This window comes from Rhineura floridana, chromosome 1 (genome assembly GCF_030035675.1).
Source record: "Rhineura floridana isolate rRhiFlo1 chromosome 1, rRhiFlo1.hap2, whole genome shotgun sequence".
In the NCBI taxonomy this organism is placed as follows: domain Eukaryota; kingdom Metazoa; phylum Chordata; class Lepidosauria; order Squamata; family Rhineuridae; genus Rhineura; species Rhineura floridana.
Window position 1 is genome coordinate 161,297 of NC_084480.1, and position 19,224 is coordinate 180,520.

The 19,224-nt window shown below is 43.5% G+C and overlaps 1 protein-coding gene across 1 annotated transcript in view; it reads left to right on the forward strand.

The window, feature by feature from the left end:
• Positions 1-19,224, forward strand: part of CA9 (carbonic anhydrase 9) — a 64,971-nt gene that overhangs the window by 26,319 nt on the left and 19,428 nt on the right. The window contains exon 4 of the mRNA XM_061607337.1: positions 14,973-15,118. Within this exon, the coding sequence (XP_061463321.1) occupies positions 14,973-15,118 (146 nt within the window). The remainder of the gene's footprint in view (positions 1-14,972; positions 15,119-19,224) is intronic.

The window sequence follows — 19,224 nt, forward strand, 5'->3', positions numbered from 1 at the left end:
CAACCTGAATATGAGCCAACAGTGTGATGTGGCTGCAAAAAAGGCAAATGCTATATTAGGCTGCATTAACAGAAGTATAGTTTCCAAATCGCGTGAAGTATTAGTTCCCCTCTATTCAGCACTGGTTAGGCCTCATCTTGAATACTGCGTCCAGTTCTGGTCTCCGCACTTCAAGAAGGATGCAGACAAACTGGAACAGGTTCAGAGGGGGGCAACAAAGATGATCAGGGGACTGGAAACAAAGCCCTATGAGGAGAGACTGAAAGAACTGGGCATGTTTAGCCTGGAGAAGAGAAGACTGAGGGGAGATATGATAGCACTCTTCAAGTACATGAAAGGTTGTCACACAGAGGAGGGCTGGGATCTCTTCTTGATCGTCCCAGAGTGCAGGACACGTAATAATGGGCTCAAGTTGCAGGAAGCCAGATTTTGACTGAACATCAGGAAAAACTTCCTAACTGTTAGAGCCATACAACAATGAAATCAATTACCTGGAGAGGTAGTGGGCTCTCCAACACTGGAGGCATTCAAGAGGCAGCTGGACAGCCATCTGTCGGGAATGCTTTGATTTGGATTCCTGCATTGTGCAGGGGGTTGGACTTGATGGCCTTATAGGCCCCCTCCAACTCTACTATTCTATGATAATCCAGATACTCTCAGTGGAGCTACCAAGCTCATCTTCCTGTATTTCTATGCAGGGATATATTTTTTTAACATATAGTGCGACTCCGCCTCCCTTTCTATTGCTTCTGTTCTTCTTGAACAAGTTATATCCTTCAGTTGCTATATTCCAGTGATGGGAGTCATCCCACCAAGTTTCAGTTATACCTATCAAGTTGTATTCACCTTCCTGTATTAAGAGGTCAAGTTCATCCTGTTTGTTTCTAGTACTCTGGGCATTAGTATACAGACATTGAAGACCATGTGATTTATGGCCTGGCTTCCTTCCTACATTTATGAAGACTATTATGGGGCCCCATTAGAGCCATCTCACAGTTCCTATAACTGTGCATAAGCCTTTGTCAATTCTTTCCTCCAAGTTTACGTCTCCCTCTCCCTTAGGATTCAGTTTAAAGCAATCCTGATAAAGTTCTTCATGCTGTGGCCAAACACATTCTTTTCTAGTCCTTGTGAGGTGCAACCCATCACTTGCCAGCAGCCCATCTTCCAGGAAGCGTAGCCCGTGGCCCCAGAATCCAAATCTCTTCACATCGGCGCCACCTTCATAGCCAGTCATTACCTGGAATATTTTTTTCCTCATTCTGCTCTTCTTCTATGGCAGTATCATTCATTCCTACATGGATGAGAAGAAAGGGATATCTGTGAATGGGCTTTTTGAGTATTGGCAACCCTTCCGTCATGTCTGTAATCTGTCCTCCAGGGAGGCAGCGTACCTGGTGAGTCCATGAATCTTCTCGGCATACTTGGGCCTCAATCCCATGTATCAGGGAGTCTCCCACCACTACTACTCTTCTCTTCTTGTCATGGCACGTGGTTTCATTCCCTCTGCTTGACTGCGCTTCAGCCTCTCGCTTGCTGTCGTGTGGAGTCACCTGTAATTCCTCCCCTGCAGACTGTCCTCTAGTTTCATCCTCAAGCACCTGGAATCGGTTTTATAATTAATTCCACCAGTGAAGGGTGTCTTCTCACTCTTCTGCTTCTCACTATTACCCTTTTCCACGGAGTTTCCTCCACTTCGTTGTTGCTCTCCACAACAGTCTCCTCTTCTGCTTCAACATGCTGTTGGTCTTCCACCTCCTGTACTTCTCTTTACTGTTGTTGTTCCAGAGTTGTATCTAAGAACTCTTCATCTCTTATACTCTTCAGTGTGGCCACCTGCTGTTCCAGGCCCCTCACTTGTTCTTCCAACATCACCAGCTTGCACCTGTTGCACATGTATGATGCAGAATTTTTCTCCTATGGGATCTTTTGCTGGGGGTCCTTGAAGAAATTTGGAGACACAGGCTTGAAGCAAAAAGGTAGGGATTTATTCTTTACAAGCATATGCAGGGTCAGTCTCTCTGAGACATCCAGGAGAGAGTGCACTGAGGCACTGTGTGCAAGTTCTTTTAAGCAGTACCAATGCAGCATGTAACATTAGTTCACCAATCCCACAAGGTCCTTCCCACATAACATCACAGTTCCTCCTCTTTGCAATCTTTCCATACCAATCAGAAAGCATTAGGTAATATACTTCTTATTCCAGTTTTTTGTCTGTCTGACTAATATTACCATTGTTCTGCTGTCCACCCTGACTAATGCTCTTTCAGGCCAGTTGAAACCAGTTACTATTGTGAATGTGCCTTCAAGCAAACCCGGTACATTCATTGTTTCTGATCGGTGAGGCTGACTCAGGTACACCTGTTTGGGTTTTACCTCAACACAGGGTAGCTGAAATTTCACGAGCATCACAGTTTTTATTAGCTATAGGGGTCTTATATGTTCTTAGAAATCCCACTCCTAGCTTATAAAATACATAATTTATGAGAGAGGATTATGTTTAAAACAATGAGCTACATTTGCAGACCACACAGTCTAGGGAAAAGGACTGGGTGACTCTGGCTAACTAGTATCTCTCAGCCTCAGAGAAATAGAAGAGGCAGACCACCTCAGAGTCCCTTTTTCTCAATGAAAACACACTGATCAAGTTGTATTACAATTTAACGTACTGAGTTATTTTAGAAGCCACTGTTAAATCTCAACATCTCATTAAAACTCTGATTCTTGTTACAGGATTTTCTCCCTAGTTGGTGTCCTTGCTCTACACAAGAAACCATTTCCCAAGATCAAAACAATATAATATATCAGTTACAGCTTAGCCGGTTAAATGCTGGTTGGGTTTAAACAATACACCAATTAATATATATCAGTTACGCATCGGCTGAGTTCTGGCAAGAAAACAACAGTTCAAACTGAGTTTACTTTGCCTGCTTTCATAGGCCCTTACTCACAGGTCTGGTTCTGAGGCCTATGGATTTTTAGGGTTCTCTGTGAGACTAGATCTTAGGGTCTCAGCAGGCCTGCAGACCTATGATTAATTCCTTGTCATTTTAAAACATATACCTTCTAATATCTATGATTATATGTGTGGATATATAAAATTCTCCATTGTGTATGTCATGTTGTTCTCAGGCAAGAAAACAAATATTGCACATACCTTGCAGGTCACCACCACTGGAGTGTCCTTCCTGCCATAGTCTTTTGGTTCTTTTTTTCCTATTTTTATTGGAATGGCCTGTGCTTTGTCCTGTCCTCCTTCAGGGTAAATAGGAGAGTTCCACTGGTATGTGGTACACTGTACAGGGGGGGGGGGAATTAGGGACCTCCTGACCCTGGGGCTGCAGTTAGTGCAGAATGCTGTGACATGATTGCTGACATGAGTGAGACCCTATCAGCACATAATACCTCTGCTCTGAAATCTTCACTGGTTGTCAATTTGCTACCAGGCTAGGTTCAAGGTGTGTTTTCCATGTTATGGGTGCCACATAGTACTTGTTCTGCTCTTGTAAGAAATCAGTCCTTTAGTGTGGCAGTACCTACACTTTGGAACTTCCTGCCTATTGAAATTAGGGAGGCGCCTTCATAGCACACTTTTCAACTCCTGGCAAAAACATTTCTTGTTTAGGCAAGCCTACCCAGGCATGTAGAAGCTATTATGCTTTTCATCTATTTTTAGCTCATTATTGGTTTTATTATTTTGAATGTTTTTATAATACCTGTTTTTAACTGGTTTTGCCAATAATTGTATTGTTTTAATTTCGTCTGTAAACTGCTTTGATGGGTTTTTTTTACAATAAAGTAGTATATAAATGTTATAAGTAAATTATTAATTAATTAATTAATTAATTTATACATACTCCGCCTTTCGGCCAAAGGCCCTCAAGGTGGCTTACAAAAAACACAAATATAAAAATACTATATAAAATACATCAATAAAACAATACAAGTTACAAAATACAATTTACAAAAGTTAAATAACTGCTCTTAGGCTAACAACGTAAAAGGCACGACACATGAGGGAAAAGGGACAGGGAAGAACAAGGAAAAAAGCATGCTTAGGCACCAGTTCTTAAATTACCGTTCTTATCATGATCAGCTGGGATGGAAGCAGGTAGCCTGATAGCATGGTGGCTACTGGAGAGGGCAAGGGCAGCTAGTCACTCAGCAGAGGTGATGAAACAGCTCACGGATGGATCAGCTTTGGCATGGAAACAAAACACATCTTTGCTGCTGAAGCCACAAGGCATCCTGGTGAGCACGTTGCGCGGCACCCTCCTCCCCTCTCATTTACCTCTCACTTGGGTTCCTTAGCCACCATGAGGCTACAGAGACGCTGGATATGCTCAGGGTCAGCGGGGGGCAGCCGACCCAACTCCGGGTACACATCCTGGCGGAGCGGCTGCTGCACCCAGGGGTCCCTCACTGATGGCCTGAGTTCAACTGAAAGCGCTCATTTGAAAAGGCTACTACAGGAGGACTCTTTTCTCGTTATAGTTCCGAGTCTGTCTGGTGGCCGTTTGCTGGGATAATAAATTTCAAAGTCACTGTGGTCTTTGGGTCTCTTTTCTCTTTTAGGAACAAAGGAATCTGCCTTATACCAACTCAGGCCTTTTGGTACTATCTAGCTCAGTACTGATGCTAGGTACTAGCATTGGTTCTCCAGACTTCCAGGCAATAGTCTTTTCCAGAGATTGAATTTTGGACCTTTGCATGCAAAGCATGTGTCCTACCATTGAGCTACAGCCCTTCCCATTTAAAAAAGTATATTTTAAATTGTTCTTTTCAGTTCACTAATGAATGCACAGCATTCCTAGGGCAGATCCATGCCATGCATTTAAAGCACATTCAACATGCATTTGAAGCACATGAATCTCACCACAGAATCATGGAAACTGTAGCTTGTTGTTGTTGTTGTTGCATTTATATACCGCCTCATAGCCAAAGCTCTCTGGGTGTTTTACAGCAATTAAAAACATTATAAACAAGTATACAGATTTAAACCATACCAAATTAAAACCCATAAAAGTTAAAACACATGCTATTCAAATGCTGTTAAACATGCCTGGGAGAAGAGGAAAGTCTTGACCTGGCACTGAAAAGATAACAGTGTTGGTGCCAGGCACACCTCATTAGGGAGATCATTCCATAATTTGGGGGCCACCACTGAGAAGGCCCTCTCCCTTGCTGCCATCCTCCGAGCTTCCCTCGGAGTAGGTGGGGAGGGAGTCCCACAGCATAGGAGGCGCCACGCTGAAAGATCAGCTTCCAAGTGCAGAACAAGCCTAATTGTGAGGGGAAACTACACTTCTTTAGGGAACCTTTGGGGGCAGTCATGCACTTTAAATGCAAGTTGGATGTGCTCTAAATGTATTATGTGGATCTGCATTACTTCATAAACTTTGCCTGCATATAAATCATTTTAATTCATTTTTAAAATAGAAACCAGCTACAAAATTTACTTAGTGAGCATGGGCTACTCACCACCTCTCAGCCTAATCTGCCCCTCAGGGTGAAAACAACAGAGGGGTACCATGACCACCCCAAGAAAAAGGGGCACACTGAAAATGTAGAGGAAATAATAATGTACAATTATAGTGCAAAATCAGATACATATCGAGACATAGTATGAAAAAATATTTCTATAAGTATGAATGTCAAAGATGTTTATTAATTACACAACTTATAAAGCTATTTATAGTGCAATCCTATGCATGTTTACTCAGAAGCAAGTCCCAATGTATTCCATGGGACTTACTCAAACAGGGAAGCATGCACAGAACTGCAGGCTCAGGTGATAAGGAACTTCACTCACCCAATCCAAAAGTCAGAATCATGCCACTTTAAACTGTTTTGCAACTGTTTTATACATGTTTTATGGTTATTGGATTTTAAATGGATTTATTTCTTCTTGTGAGCTGCCTTGGGTTTCCAACCCTACATCACAGGGTTGTTGGGAAAATTCCACACACACACACACTGGAGATGTAAAAATCCATACCCCCCATATAATAGAATCATAGAATCATAGAGTTGGAAGGGGCCTTGTAGGCCATCGAGTCCAACCCCCTGCTCACAGCAGGAAATCCACAGCTAGAGCATCTCCCACAGATAGCTGTCCAGCCTCTGCTTGAAGACATCCAGCGCAGGGGATCCCACCACCTCCCTAGGCAGTCGGTTCCATTGCCAAACTGCCCTTACTGTCAAGAAGTTCCTTCTAATGTCCAATCTGAATCTACGCTCCTGCAACTTAAAACCATTAGACCTAGTCCTCCCCTCTGGGGCAGCAGAGAACAAATCTGTACCCTCCTCTATGTGACAGCCCTTCAGGTACTTAAAGAGTGCAATCATGTCACCCCTCAGCCTTCTCTTCACCAGACTGAACATGCTAAGTTCCTTCAACCTTTCCTCATAAGACTTGTTCTCCATACCGGCTATCATCCTTGTCGCCCTCTTCTGAACCCGCTCCAACTTGTCTATATCTTTCTTAAAATGAGGCGCCCAGAACTGAACACAGTATTCCAGATGAGGCCTGACTAATGCAGAATATAGTGGGACTATTACTTCCCTCAACCTGGAAACTATAGCTCTGTTTATGCATCCCAAAACCACATTTGCCTTTTTTGCCGCAGCATCACACTGCTGGGTCATGTTCAACTTGCGATCCACTACAATTCCAAGGTCCTTCTCACACGCACTACTGCCAAGCCGGATATTTCCCATCCTGTACCCGTGCATTTTGTTTTTGTGGCCTAAATGCAGAATCCTTTATTTGTCTTTATTGAATGTCATTTTATTAATTTCAGCCCAATTTTCTAGTCTATCCAGGTCCCTTTGGATTTTATTCCTGTCTTCCATTGTGTTAGCTATCCCTCCCAGTTTCGTATCATCCGCAAACTTCATAAGGCTTCCCTCCACCCCATCATCTAAGTCATTGATAAAAATGTTGAAGAGTATCGGCCCCAGGACAGAACCCTGTGGCACTCCACTCAAGACCTCCTTCCAGTCTGAAGCAGAGCCACCGACGACCACTCTTTGAGTACGGTTTTCTTCCAACCAGTTGTGAATCCACCTGACAGTATTTTCATGTAGTCCGCATTTGACCAGTTTGCTAATCAAAAGGTCGTGGGGGACTTTGTCAAATGCTTTGCTGAAATCTAGATAGATGACATCTACAGCATTTCCACCATCTACTAAGCTAGTGACCCGATCAAAAAAAGAGATGAGATTAGTTTGACAGGATTTTTTCTTGATAAACCCATGGTGGCTCCTACTAATCACAACATTGTCATCTAGATAATTGCCAATGGACTCTTTTATTATCCGTTCTAATATCTTTCCCGGTATTGAAGTCAGACTGACCGGCCTGTAATTCCCCGGATCTTCTTTTTTACCCTTTTTAAAGAGCGGGACGACGGTTGCCTGTCTCCAATCCTCCGGCACCTCTCCAGTTCTCCAGGATTTCTCAAAGATGATGGCAAGAGGTTCCGAGAGTACATCCGGAAGTTCCTTCAATACTCTGGGATGCAGTTCATCAGGCCCTGGAGATCTGAACTCATTTAGGTTAACTAGGTATTTCCTGACTATCTCCTTATCAATCTCGAACTGCAATCCCGACCCCTTACTGAGATTGCTACCGATGCAAGGTTGCACACTGTTCCCTTTTAGGGAGAAGATGGATGCAAAATAGGTGTTGAGCAGTACCGCTTTTTCCTTGTTATCTGTCAACATTTTGCCATCCTCATTGAGCAGCAGTCCCACCATTTCCTTGGTCTTTCTCTTGCTTCGAACATATCTGAAAAACCCCTTTTTGTTGTTCCTCGCTTCCCTCGCCAGCCTCAGCTCATTCTGGGTTTTAGCTTTCCTTACGCTATTCCTCCAAGCCCGAGCTGCTTGTTTTATTGTCAAAACCAGTTGCTGATTGCAGAATCAGTATTAGTTTCCTGCCAAATAAAAGCAGTGACACCTAAGTGAGCCCTGCCTAATTGCTTAAAAAAAAGGATTGGAGGGGGAGAGAGAGAATTACGACACAATCCTTTGCTATGTTTGTCAAAGAATAGTCCCCCTGGGGTCCCTTGCCCTCAGTGCTCCAAGGGGGGGTTCTTTGCTTCCAAGAACAGTCCCAACTCCTTTGGGTCTCTGCTTCCCAGGCAAACTTTCCCTCCTTCAGGAGTAATTAATTAGTAGTACTGCCACCACCCTTCCTCCTGCTGATTCCTTTCTCTGAGCGAAGGGATCTCAGAGATTTAGGCGACTCTAAAGGGATTAACCCTCATTAAACAATGGTATTCAGTAGCGTTCAGCAATCAAGGACTAGATTTAGAATCTTTAGTGCCAGGCCAATACAAGACCTAGAGAGGACCCCCCAAAACTGGAGTCTCTGGGCAAAAACTGGAGACCTGGCAAACCTACTTCTCAATGAAATGTGTGTGTGTGTGTGTGTGTACAGACACACACATATATGGCAGTGATGAACCCAGAAGCTGAACAATGAACTCACAGTGATTTATTGCTGATTTCAAAGACTGGTAGGCTGGCTAGTCACAGAAAAGAAAAAAGACTATAGTTGCTGCTGCTTTAAGATGGTGCTTGCAAAAGGAAGGGAAAGTACCTCAGTTTGCCAACGCATGCATCTGATTGGCACAGATTGAAATGCATGCCTCTGAGCATTGGAGAGGCTCTTCATAGTCTTGCCTTAATACTATGGAACTTCCAATGCATTTCTGAGGGGGGTCTCCTGATTGGTTAAAACTTATTCTATGAGAAATAAAATCAAAATGGAGGTCCTGGGGATGCTGAGGGTACCCCTGCCCTCCCTAAGCCACTTCTAATAGATTTTACCTGTGGAGACAGGGGTGAGACCATAGCAGTGATTAGGATTGGCTGTGCTATCCAGAAATGATTGGCTAGAACAGAAGATGGACAGAAACAAGTACAGAATGTCTCTAAATGTCAGGTACTGTATTGAATATGAATGTAAGGAACAGAGGGGTTTGGGCTATAGGTTTGAGGCTTTAGGGTAGGCAGTGCCCCACCTGCCCTTAGTGAGGGGCCTCCACTGATGTTGCATGATTGACAGACAGGTGATCCTGCTCACCTGTCAGAATCCCTTGTGCTTTGCTTTTAAGTCTCTGACATCAGGGACTTAAAGGGGGAGGGGAGAGAGAGACTCACAAAAGCCTCTTCCAAGTTGGAGACTTAAAAAGAAAGCGTAGGGAGACTCAAAAGAGGCTTTTGCAAGACTCCCCCTCTTTCCCTTTCAGTCCCCAATATCAGGGGACTTAAAAGGAAGCCACAAAGAGACTTGGAAAAAACTATGAGCAAACGGGAGCATAGGAGCTGTCTTAAAGCCTTTATCAAAGCCTCTTTGAAATAGCTCATGCATCTGAGTGCTTTTGAACAGGGCTTTATCCCTGTTCAGTTGATGAGCAGGGGTCAAATCCAGGGGCTTTTGTGCAGTCAAGACAGGATTATCATAGCATCATAGAATTGGAAGGGCCCTATAAGGCCATCGTGTCCAGCCCCCCTACTCAATACAAGAATCCATATTAAAGCATACCCAACAGATGGCTGCCCAGCTGCCTCTTGATTGCCTCCAACGTTGGAGACCCAACCACCTACCCAGGGAATTGGTTCCATTGTTGTACCGCTCTTAACAGTTGGGAAGTTTTTTCTGATGTTCAGTCGAAAACTGGCTTCCTGTAACGTCAGCCTATTATTCCATGTCCTGTACTCTGGGACGATCGAGAAGATTTAATGTTATTTTGTTTTAATGTATTTTAAGGTCTTTTTATGATGTTTTAAAGTGTTTTTAGCGTTTCTGTTTGCCACCCAGGGCTCCTGCTGGGAGGAAGGGCGGGATATAAATCTAATAAATACATAAATAAATAAGCACTCCTTGAGTAGGATTCTGTAACCAACTGTGGATCCATCTGATAGCTGTTCCATCCAGCCCACATTCAGCTAGCTTGCTAATTAGAATATCATGGGCACTTTGTCAAAAGCTTTGCTGAAGTTGTGCTATATTATGTCCACAGCATTCACACAGTCCACCAGGGAGGTAACCCGACCAAAAAATGAGATAAGATTAGTCTGGCAGGATTTGTCAATAAATCCGTGTTGGCTCCTAGTAATCACTGCATTGCTTTCAAGGTGCTTACAGATTGACTGGTTTATAATCTGTTCCAGACTTTCCTAAAGATCTATGTCAGGCTTACTGGTTTGTAGTTCCCCAGTTCATCCTTTTTGTCCTTTTTGAAGATAGGGACCACATTAGCCCTCCTCCAGTCATCTGGCACTTCACCCATCCTCCATGGTTTCACAAAGATAATAGACGGCAGTTCTGAGAGTTCTTCAGATTAATCCCTTTTCTCTCACCTGCTGATGTCACTAGTGGGTTTCTTTGGGGAAATGGCCTTGGTGGCCAAATGGCACCCCCTGAAGGGCCATGATTGCCCTGCCCTGTTATAGGGCGCTGTGGTGCCCACAAGCATAGGTGGCTTATTTACAGTACTGTGACACCTAAGAAGGGATGTGGCTCTCCTTATATATAGCCCATGGCAGCCAGAAGCACAACCTCCTGTGGTTGTTTCTTCTGATTCTCAGAAGCTCCTGCCCTTGTGCGCTGTGTGCCACTGGTTTCAGGGGCAGCTGAGTGGCTGTGGCCGGAAGGCAGAAGGAGTGATGCTGTGCTCCCAGTGCAGGGAAATCTCACAGGCTCCCTTGTGCTTTAGCCAGCCATCACCTCCTCCTGGTTTGTGTTCGACTAGACAGAATGGTTCATTTAACTTCAGCACAAAGCCCCATAAATTCAATTCAGGTTTTGTTCCTCTGTGATGTTTGCCACATGGAGGAGGAGGTAAAGAGCAGTGGGCGTCACCCTGCCACTGTCATCAGTCTGGGAAGTCTGTTGTACTCGCAGGGGCTCCCTGTGCGTGTTGGAGCCCTCATTTTGCAGCAGAAGCTTCCTGCTACGACGGTTGCCCTCCAACGCTTGGAGGATAACCAGGAACGCAATGGGGGGGCAGGTCAGCATCTTCGTCCCCACTTCCTCTTCTTCTTCTATACAGTTAACATCTCATGGACAAAAAGCTCCTGAATAAGGCTCTAATGTTTAATACAGGTACTAATAACTATGATAATAACTTCCAGAAGGGTAGCAGCCGCAGCCGCCATATTAGTGTGTTTTGCAGCAAATGCATCAACAAGGATGGTGGCAGCACCTTAGAGACTAACAAATATATGAAAGCATAAATAGGTTTTTATGGAATGAAGAATCTAATGTACTCTAATCCTCAAAAGCTTCTGCTGTTTTATAGTTGTTAGTCTTAGAGTGCTGTGAGACTCTTGTGTGGATGTTTGTCTCAGGAAAAAGTGAGCATGGTGGGGTCTCATTTGGGCTAAATCTCCCCCTAAGCCCCCATGGAGCTCTTTTGGTAGCCTTGGCCATGCCCATGAACTCAGACTAGTCTGCCTTATAGGGCTGTTGTGAGGATAAAGAAGATAAGGGTGGTATAGCACTTTGTACAATACACTTATCAGATGTAACATGATTTGAAGACAGTGTCAAGAGCACCTGGTTTGTTGGTTTGCTAGCTAAAATGCTTCTGTGGCAAGGAATTGTGAGGGAAACATCTTGCCTGAATGAGGGCCTCTAAAAGGCTGTGAGACAGTCAGTTCCCACAACTGAACCCAATTAATTGGGCAGTGAGTAAGAACACCTGCTTATCAGCCTGAGACTGGTACCTCAAGGCCACAGACCTGGGAAGGTTGGAGAAGTGTGAGACTATTAGATGCAAAAGCTCTGGAAGATTTCATCATCAGAAAGCCTCTGATTGGCGAATTAATTCCTAGCTGTTGCTGGGCTTTTTTCCAATAAAAATAGAGCTAAGATTCTGGGTCTTTGTTCCCCAATTTATTTATTTGTATTTATTTATTTATTACATTTCTACCCCGCCTTTCTTTTTCATGATTGAAATCCAAGGCAGCTTACATATAGTTCCCAGGTGGTCTCCCATCCAGGCACTGACCTGACCTGACTCTGGGAGCCGGCCACATGTGCCTTTAGACCATAGCCTGGGCCTATGTTTCTTGGTCCTACCTGATGTTGGGGTTCCATCTGCTATCCAGGCTATATTTCTCTGGGGAAATGTGGAATCATGAAGTTATTCTGACTGTCTTCCTACTATGTGTGAGTAGAGATTAGGCTAGACAGATTTGTTATTTTTCTTGTGATGAACTCTGTATTTTGTATTTTACCTAACCCTTCGGGTGTTTGGTTTAAGGAGTTATTATGCTGCTATATTTATGCACTTATGTTTTATTTTAATAAAGTTACCTCTTATTTACCAGTGTGTGTTCATTGCAGGGGAAACTTGGCTCTGAATCCAACATCTTGGCCATTAAGCTACAGACTACCATATAGTTGGATATTTTGCCTCAAGACTCCAAGACAAGGAGTGTATCTTTGGCTCTTGTCTTCTGAAATCCTTGACAGGTCTATTGCTGTCACTTTGGGTTGCCTACCTTACAAGGTTGGCGTTGGTTTAACTCAGCCCTGGTAAGGGAGGCATGGGTTGTGCCTGGCCAGGATCAGTTACCCTGGGCTTGGGAGTTGACCCCCCAGTAAAAGTTCTTTACAGGCAGGACTAGCTGCCATTTGAAGAGAAACATGAACAACCAACACTCCAGGAAGCTAAGAGGATAGGATATTTGAGATCATGAATCATTTCTCTTCTCTTTTAATACAAAAGGAGAAAGGAAACTGAGTAAGAGGAATCAGCTGCAGGTTAAAACCAGTAAATGGGGGAGAGCTGTTATTCCACACCCAACGACGTCACAGAAAAGAAAAGGAGACAAATAATTACAGTAGATGTAGTAATCTTACAAAGAGTCTTTTGACAACTAACAACCACCTGTATCATCAGGTGGGGGCAAAACACAAATGAATCATGTGATGGAAGGAAGTGTGAAAATTGGAGGGAGAAATGTCAATAATTTACACAATACCATACTACTAGCAGAAACCAGTAATGATTTGCAACAAATGCTGATGAAAGTTAAAGAGGAAAGCACAAAAGCAGGACTACAGCTGAATGTCAAGAAGACTAAAGTAATGACAACAGAAGATTTATGTAACTTTAAAGTTGACTATGAAGACATTGAACTTGTCAAGGATTATCAATACCTTGGCACAGTCAAAATGGAGACAATAGTCAAGAAATCAGAAGAAGGCTAGGACTGGGGAGGGCAGCTATGAGAGAACTAGGAAAGGTCCTCGAATTCAAAGATGTATCACTGAACACTAAAGTCAGGATCATTCAGACCATGGTATTTCCTGATCTCTATGTATGGATGCGAGAGTTGGACAGTGAAAAAAGTGGATAAGAGAAAAATCAACTTATTGGAAATGTGGTGTTGGAGGAGAGCTTTGCACATACCATGGACCACAAAAAAGACAAATAATTGGGTGTTAGAACAAATTGAACCCGAACTATCACTAGAAGCTAAAATGATGAAACTGAGGTTATCATACTTTGGACACATAATGAGAAGACCTGATTCACTAGAAAAGACAATAATGCTGGGAAAAACAGAAGGGAGTAGAAAAGGAGGAAGACCAAATAAAAGATGGATTGATTTCATAAAGGAAGCCACAGACCTAAACTTACAAGCAGGGCCGGTTCGAAATGACGGCCAGGTGGGGCACTGGCCCGAGGGACCCTGGGGCTACAGGGGCCCCTCTGCTCCCCTTCCGTGATTCACGGCAGGATTGCTGCTGTGGATCGCAAGGTGAGAGCTTCAGAGCTCTGCCATTCCCTTGCTTAACCTACCTTGTTCTGCAGTTGCGCATGCAGTGTTGCCCTTAACAAAGATGGCGGCTGAGGTTTCCCTAAGGGGCTGAAACCTCTGCCGCCATCTTGGCTGATAGCAGCAATGCACGCACGTAGCAGCCTGCACAGCTCGCGCAGCCACAAAAAAACAGGAGAGATAGAGCCAGCAAACGGGTGGGCAGAAGAAGCTCCCTCCCTGCAAGACAGGTAGGTGTGTGCATGTGCGTGTATGTGTGTGTGAGTGTGCACACGCCGGGGCCCGGGACAAGCTGGTGCCCAAGGGCCGGCATGTCTGGAGCCGGCCCTGCTTACAAGGTCTGAACAGGGTGGTTTATGACAGATGCTACTGGAGGTCACTGATTCCTAGGGTCGCCATAAGTCATAATCGATTTGAAAGCAGAGCTTGGAAAAGTTACTTTTTTGAACTACAATTCCCACCAGCCCAATCCAGTGGCCATGCTGTGCTTGAAAGCACATAGCAACAACAAGCAAGAAACTCTTTGCTGGCCACAGATCCTAAATAGTGTGTGCATGTATCTGTGTGTGCATGCAGAAAGAAAGAAAATGTAAAGATAGGGCAATGTAGGATTCTGCAGCCACTTGAGGAGGCAAGCACGAAAATGGATATTTAGTTTAGAATCCAGCAGCCTTGAAATGTTGGCCCACACCGTTCTAGAGCCCAAGGCTAAGAAACAGGTGTCTGAGAGAATGACTGATGTCAGATGGGATCTGAGCAGGCAGAGACAGAATCGAGGAGGATCTCAGGGGACAATGGGTGGGGCATCAGCTGTGGTTCCCCTCTTCCCTGGATAAGTCGTGCAAAATAAGTCTGTTTGTCAGTGGTGTGATCAAGGTGCATAACTTTCCTATCCAGTGCAACTGATGCCACTTCTTTGCTGTAGAATCTGGCTGTAGTTCTCTCTTTAAAGTGCAGCGTATATACAGTCCTGTCAAAAGGGGGCAAGGGAGCTCCCAGACTGGCCTGCAAAACTGAGGCAGCACACAGCAGCTGTTCCCAGGAATCCTCTCTCTAGGAGCAGAAGTGTCCAGTAGGGAATGAACGGGGAAGTAAATCTCCATCTCCAGAATGAACAGGAAATAGCCACTTGTCTCTCTCTGCCTTTTTGCTCCCCTCCCCTGCAGTTGTACTAGACTTGCCCAAGAATATGACACTCACTGGTGGGGGCTTCCCACAACCATACCAGGCTGCCCAGCTGCACCTTCACTGGGGATCAACCCAGGAACCTGGCTCCGAGCACACCATCGATGGGCACCATTATGCTGGGGAGGTAAGTCCTGCCACCATCTGTCTGCCTCTGCCCTCTTGGCAAGACTGGCCCTATAGTGTTTTTATTTGTTAGTGTGTGGACCACCTTGAAATAATTTCATTCATATATGTGGACTGTAAATATCAAAATCAAGGTAGTCCTGGCTGCCTTGGCAGAATCAAACACTTTCATTAGTCTATCCTCCCCGCCCCCCCCAAAAAATCCTGATTCTTCCAGGTGCACAGGCCTACATGGAGAGATGCTGGTGGAGTTCAAGGTCTGGGAGCCCAAACACCGCGTAATCAGCAACAGGGAGGGGTTTGGAGGTGCAGGGGCAGTATTTAGATATGACATTTACACTCCACCTTCCCATTAAAAAAAGCCTAAGGCAGAAGTTAACCTGTCCAATCCAATCCATATCAATGAGTCATGTTATGATAAAATCATATAAAAATATTGTATTCCATCATAGAATAATGATGATGATGATATAATATGAAGTAAAAGCAGATAAAAATAAAACAAATTTCAGCCAGTAATTTCACATTTTTGAAATTATATTATTTATTTATTTATTACATTGATACCTCGCCTTTCTTTTCATGAAACCCAAGGCAGCTTCCATATGGTTCCTAGGCGGTCTCCCATCCAGGCACCGACCAGACCTGACCCTGCTTAGCTTCAGCAGGCAGCTGGCCAAATGTGCCTTCAGACCGCAGCCTGGAATTATATATGACTTTGTTGAACTTTGCCGTCCTGGGCTCCTGCTGGGAGGAAGGGCGGGATATAAATCAAATAATAAATAAATAAATCTTGCCTTGTTGGATGTGACCAAAGGCCCATTTATCCCAGTGTTCTTTTTCCCCAAAAGTTGCCCGCTAGATTCCTTTTTTTTTTCCAATTAATTTTTATTCAAATTTTCAAAATCAAGACAATACAAAAAGAAAAACACAAATTAAAACTAATACAATAAAAAGAAAAAGAAAAGAAAAAAAAAGAATAACTATTGACTTCCGATTTGTCGTAGTTCAGCTATAGGTCTATAATATATAACAAACCTGTCTCTTGATAAATTATAAAATCACCTTCCTCCAGCAGTTATCTTAGTTGGTATCAAATCTCATTAACATCATATCATTTTATTCTTCTACAAAAAGTCAAAGAGAAGTTTCCAATCCTTGAGATATATGTCCATCAATTTTTTTCTAGATAAACATGTCAATTAATCCAACTTCAAGTCTATTAAATCCAGTAATTTCAAATCGCTCTTCTTCCTTTATCCGTGTTGATTCCATCTTCCATCTTTACGCACCCAATAATCTTGCTGTCATAGTCATATAATAAGAGTCTAATAGGGATTTCCTTCATCACAGATATTTTCTTGCCATCATTTCCGAACGTATCACTGAAGTATTGTTGCAGAACCGCATCTCTGTTCCTCTTTTTTACAGAATGCACTAGCACATCTCTTGAAGGGTTTTTCATTGTCACAAAACAGGAATTAATTCTGTAAACTTTCTCCATTTCAAGTTCCATCAAATCCTTCCAGTCCATGAATTTTTTCGAACCGATGATATCTTTATCTCCAATCTCTTTACCAATTCCTTCAGGGACAGCGCTGAATTCCAAACAGTAATATTTGTCTCCAGGATCCATCACAGCCAGGAAATCCAAATCTTTTTCCAAGACCATATTTAATCCAATCTCCAGGGCTTGAACCTTCCCTTTAATTTTTCTTTCATCCTTTTTTAATTTTCCAAATTTATCTTTGTTCTCCTTCCTCATAGAATCTTGAATTTCTTTCAGCTCCTGTCTCATTTCGCCAAATCCACTTATCATCACTTGTCTGTTATCTCTGAGTTCTTGTTTTGTTAGCTTAATCTCATTCATTATTTTCTGAAACATATCTAAAGAGAAAGTCCCTTCTTGTACATCCATGATCTCAACCACCTTCTTGATTGTCATTCTTAAAACCAAAAAAACCACAATCCCTTCAATTTCTAATGTCCCAAGCAAAGAACAGTTTATTTCTTTATCCAGTTACAAAGGAGTTAATCTTTCAAGCCAGCTGACGTCACCCTCTAGACAAGATGAACTGCCTTATCTCTTGTATGTCCAAAAGTGCCAAAACAACTTTAATTCACAGCATCCAAATAATTAGTAGCAGGAAGAATGAGCAGATTCATCAAAAAAAAAAAAAAAAGTAAACCGGAAAAAATAGTCCTAGACATATATTACTCAAAAGTCTTATAAATCAAAAAAAAAAATCTCTTTAAATTAGAAACCCCTCAGCCGTTTGTAATCTTTATAATGCTGAATTCCATGCCAGCTTTTTGCAATAAAAATAAAGATAAACTATTTCTATTTTCTTCCCCTTAGCTCCGTGAATAAAAGAGAAAGCTATGACTCACCCAGGATTTCTTAACTGCTGGTTCTTTGACAAATCTCTTTAGCTGTATTGATAACAAAATAATGAGAAAAGACAGGAGAATGCTTGCCTGTTAATCCATTTTTCTTTGAAGAAAAAAAAACAGCTCACTTAATCAGTTGAGCTGGTTGGAAATCCTAGCTCCGTCCGAGCTGCTGGAAGACCTTCTTTCACAGAATTCCAGCCTCAAACAAACACAACAAAGCTCTGTGGAAAATCTCTACGTTTCTTCCTTATCCGGAAGAAATTTTCCCCAGTCAAAAAGCCCTTCTGACTGGTTTTAAAACTGAAAAAGTTTCCACCAAGACGGGAGCCCGTCCCAGAGGCAGCACAGGCGGAGCGATCCTCCTGGGAAGTCCCCGCTAGATTCCTTTGTGAACCTCAGAGGAGACCCTGAAGGTGTGATGGCCATCCTTTAAGGAACACCAGATGCCGCCGCATCGGTTTGTGTTAGGGTTAGAGTCAGACCATTGGTCCATCTAGCTCAGTACTGTCTGCACTGACTGGCAGTGTCTTTCCAGGGTGCCAGATGGAGGCTTTTCCCAGCCCTGCCTGGAGGTGCAGTTGATAATTGAATCCAGGCCCTTCTGCGCATGACGCAGATGTTCCACCCCTGAGCTACGGCCCTTTCCTCTTGAGGTATGTCCCCACTTCCTGTACTCAGAGGCAGACTGAGTACACTGCTGTTAAGATGGATAAACATTGACAGACCTCTCTCCTCCTCCTCTTCCTCCTCCACTTTTTCATCCTTTCATCATCATATGACCGTGACAAGGAATCCCATCCGTTATAATGCATTGTATAAAGAAATCCCTCATTCTCTCTGCCCTGAACCAACTCCTTATGCATGAAAGCAAAAGGACTCCAATGAAAGCAGAGGTAGCTCCACTTAAGGACATACGAAGGGCTGCGGTGGATATACATCAGATGTTCCTCTAGTCCAGCATTGGCCAACCAGAGGCCTCTTGGAAGACCACAAGCAGCAGCATCCCACTGATATCTCAGCAGCAGCAACATCCAGTGGCTGACTGCTCCAGAGCATGGAGGTTCAATTTTGTTATCCAGGCTAAAAGCTGCTGAGCAACTTCTCCCGCTCTTCTTCCTCCTCCATGAAGTTCTCTGAGGCCTCCTTAAGGCTTCTAATTGAGCAGCCATCACCACGCCCCGGAAGGGTCATAGCTCAGTGGGCAGAGCATGTGTCTGGCATGCACAAGCTCCTGGGATCTAATCCCCACTGGCATCTCTGAGCAGGACTGGGAATATCCCTGCCTGAAACCCTGGAGACCCTCTGCTAACTGGTGTAGAGAGTACTGAGACCAATGGTCCGACTTAGCATCAAGCAGCCACCTGTGTTCCTATCCAACAGCAGCAAATTCTGTTTTCATTATGTGTTGGGGGCAGAGGGACTTTCTTATGTCCATCCTAAATTCATCACCAGTCAGTTTAATTGGGTGGCCCTGAGTTTTAGTGTTATGTGGAAGAAACACTTTTATCCCCGCTTTCTCCACAACATTCATAATTTTATAAACTTCTTATCATATCCCCCACCCCACCCCTTAGTCATCTTAAAAAAATATTTTTAAGTCCCAAATGAGGCGAGTTAAGCAGCAGAGCGAAAAGAGGGTAAGTAACTCCCATTGATTTCATTCTTTAATTGAATTAAAACAGCTCAGAGCAATAAGAAATAAGGGCAGCCTAA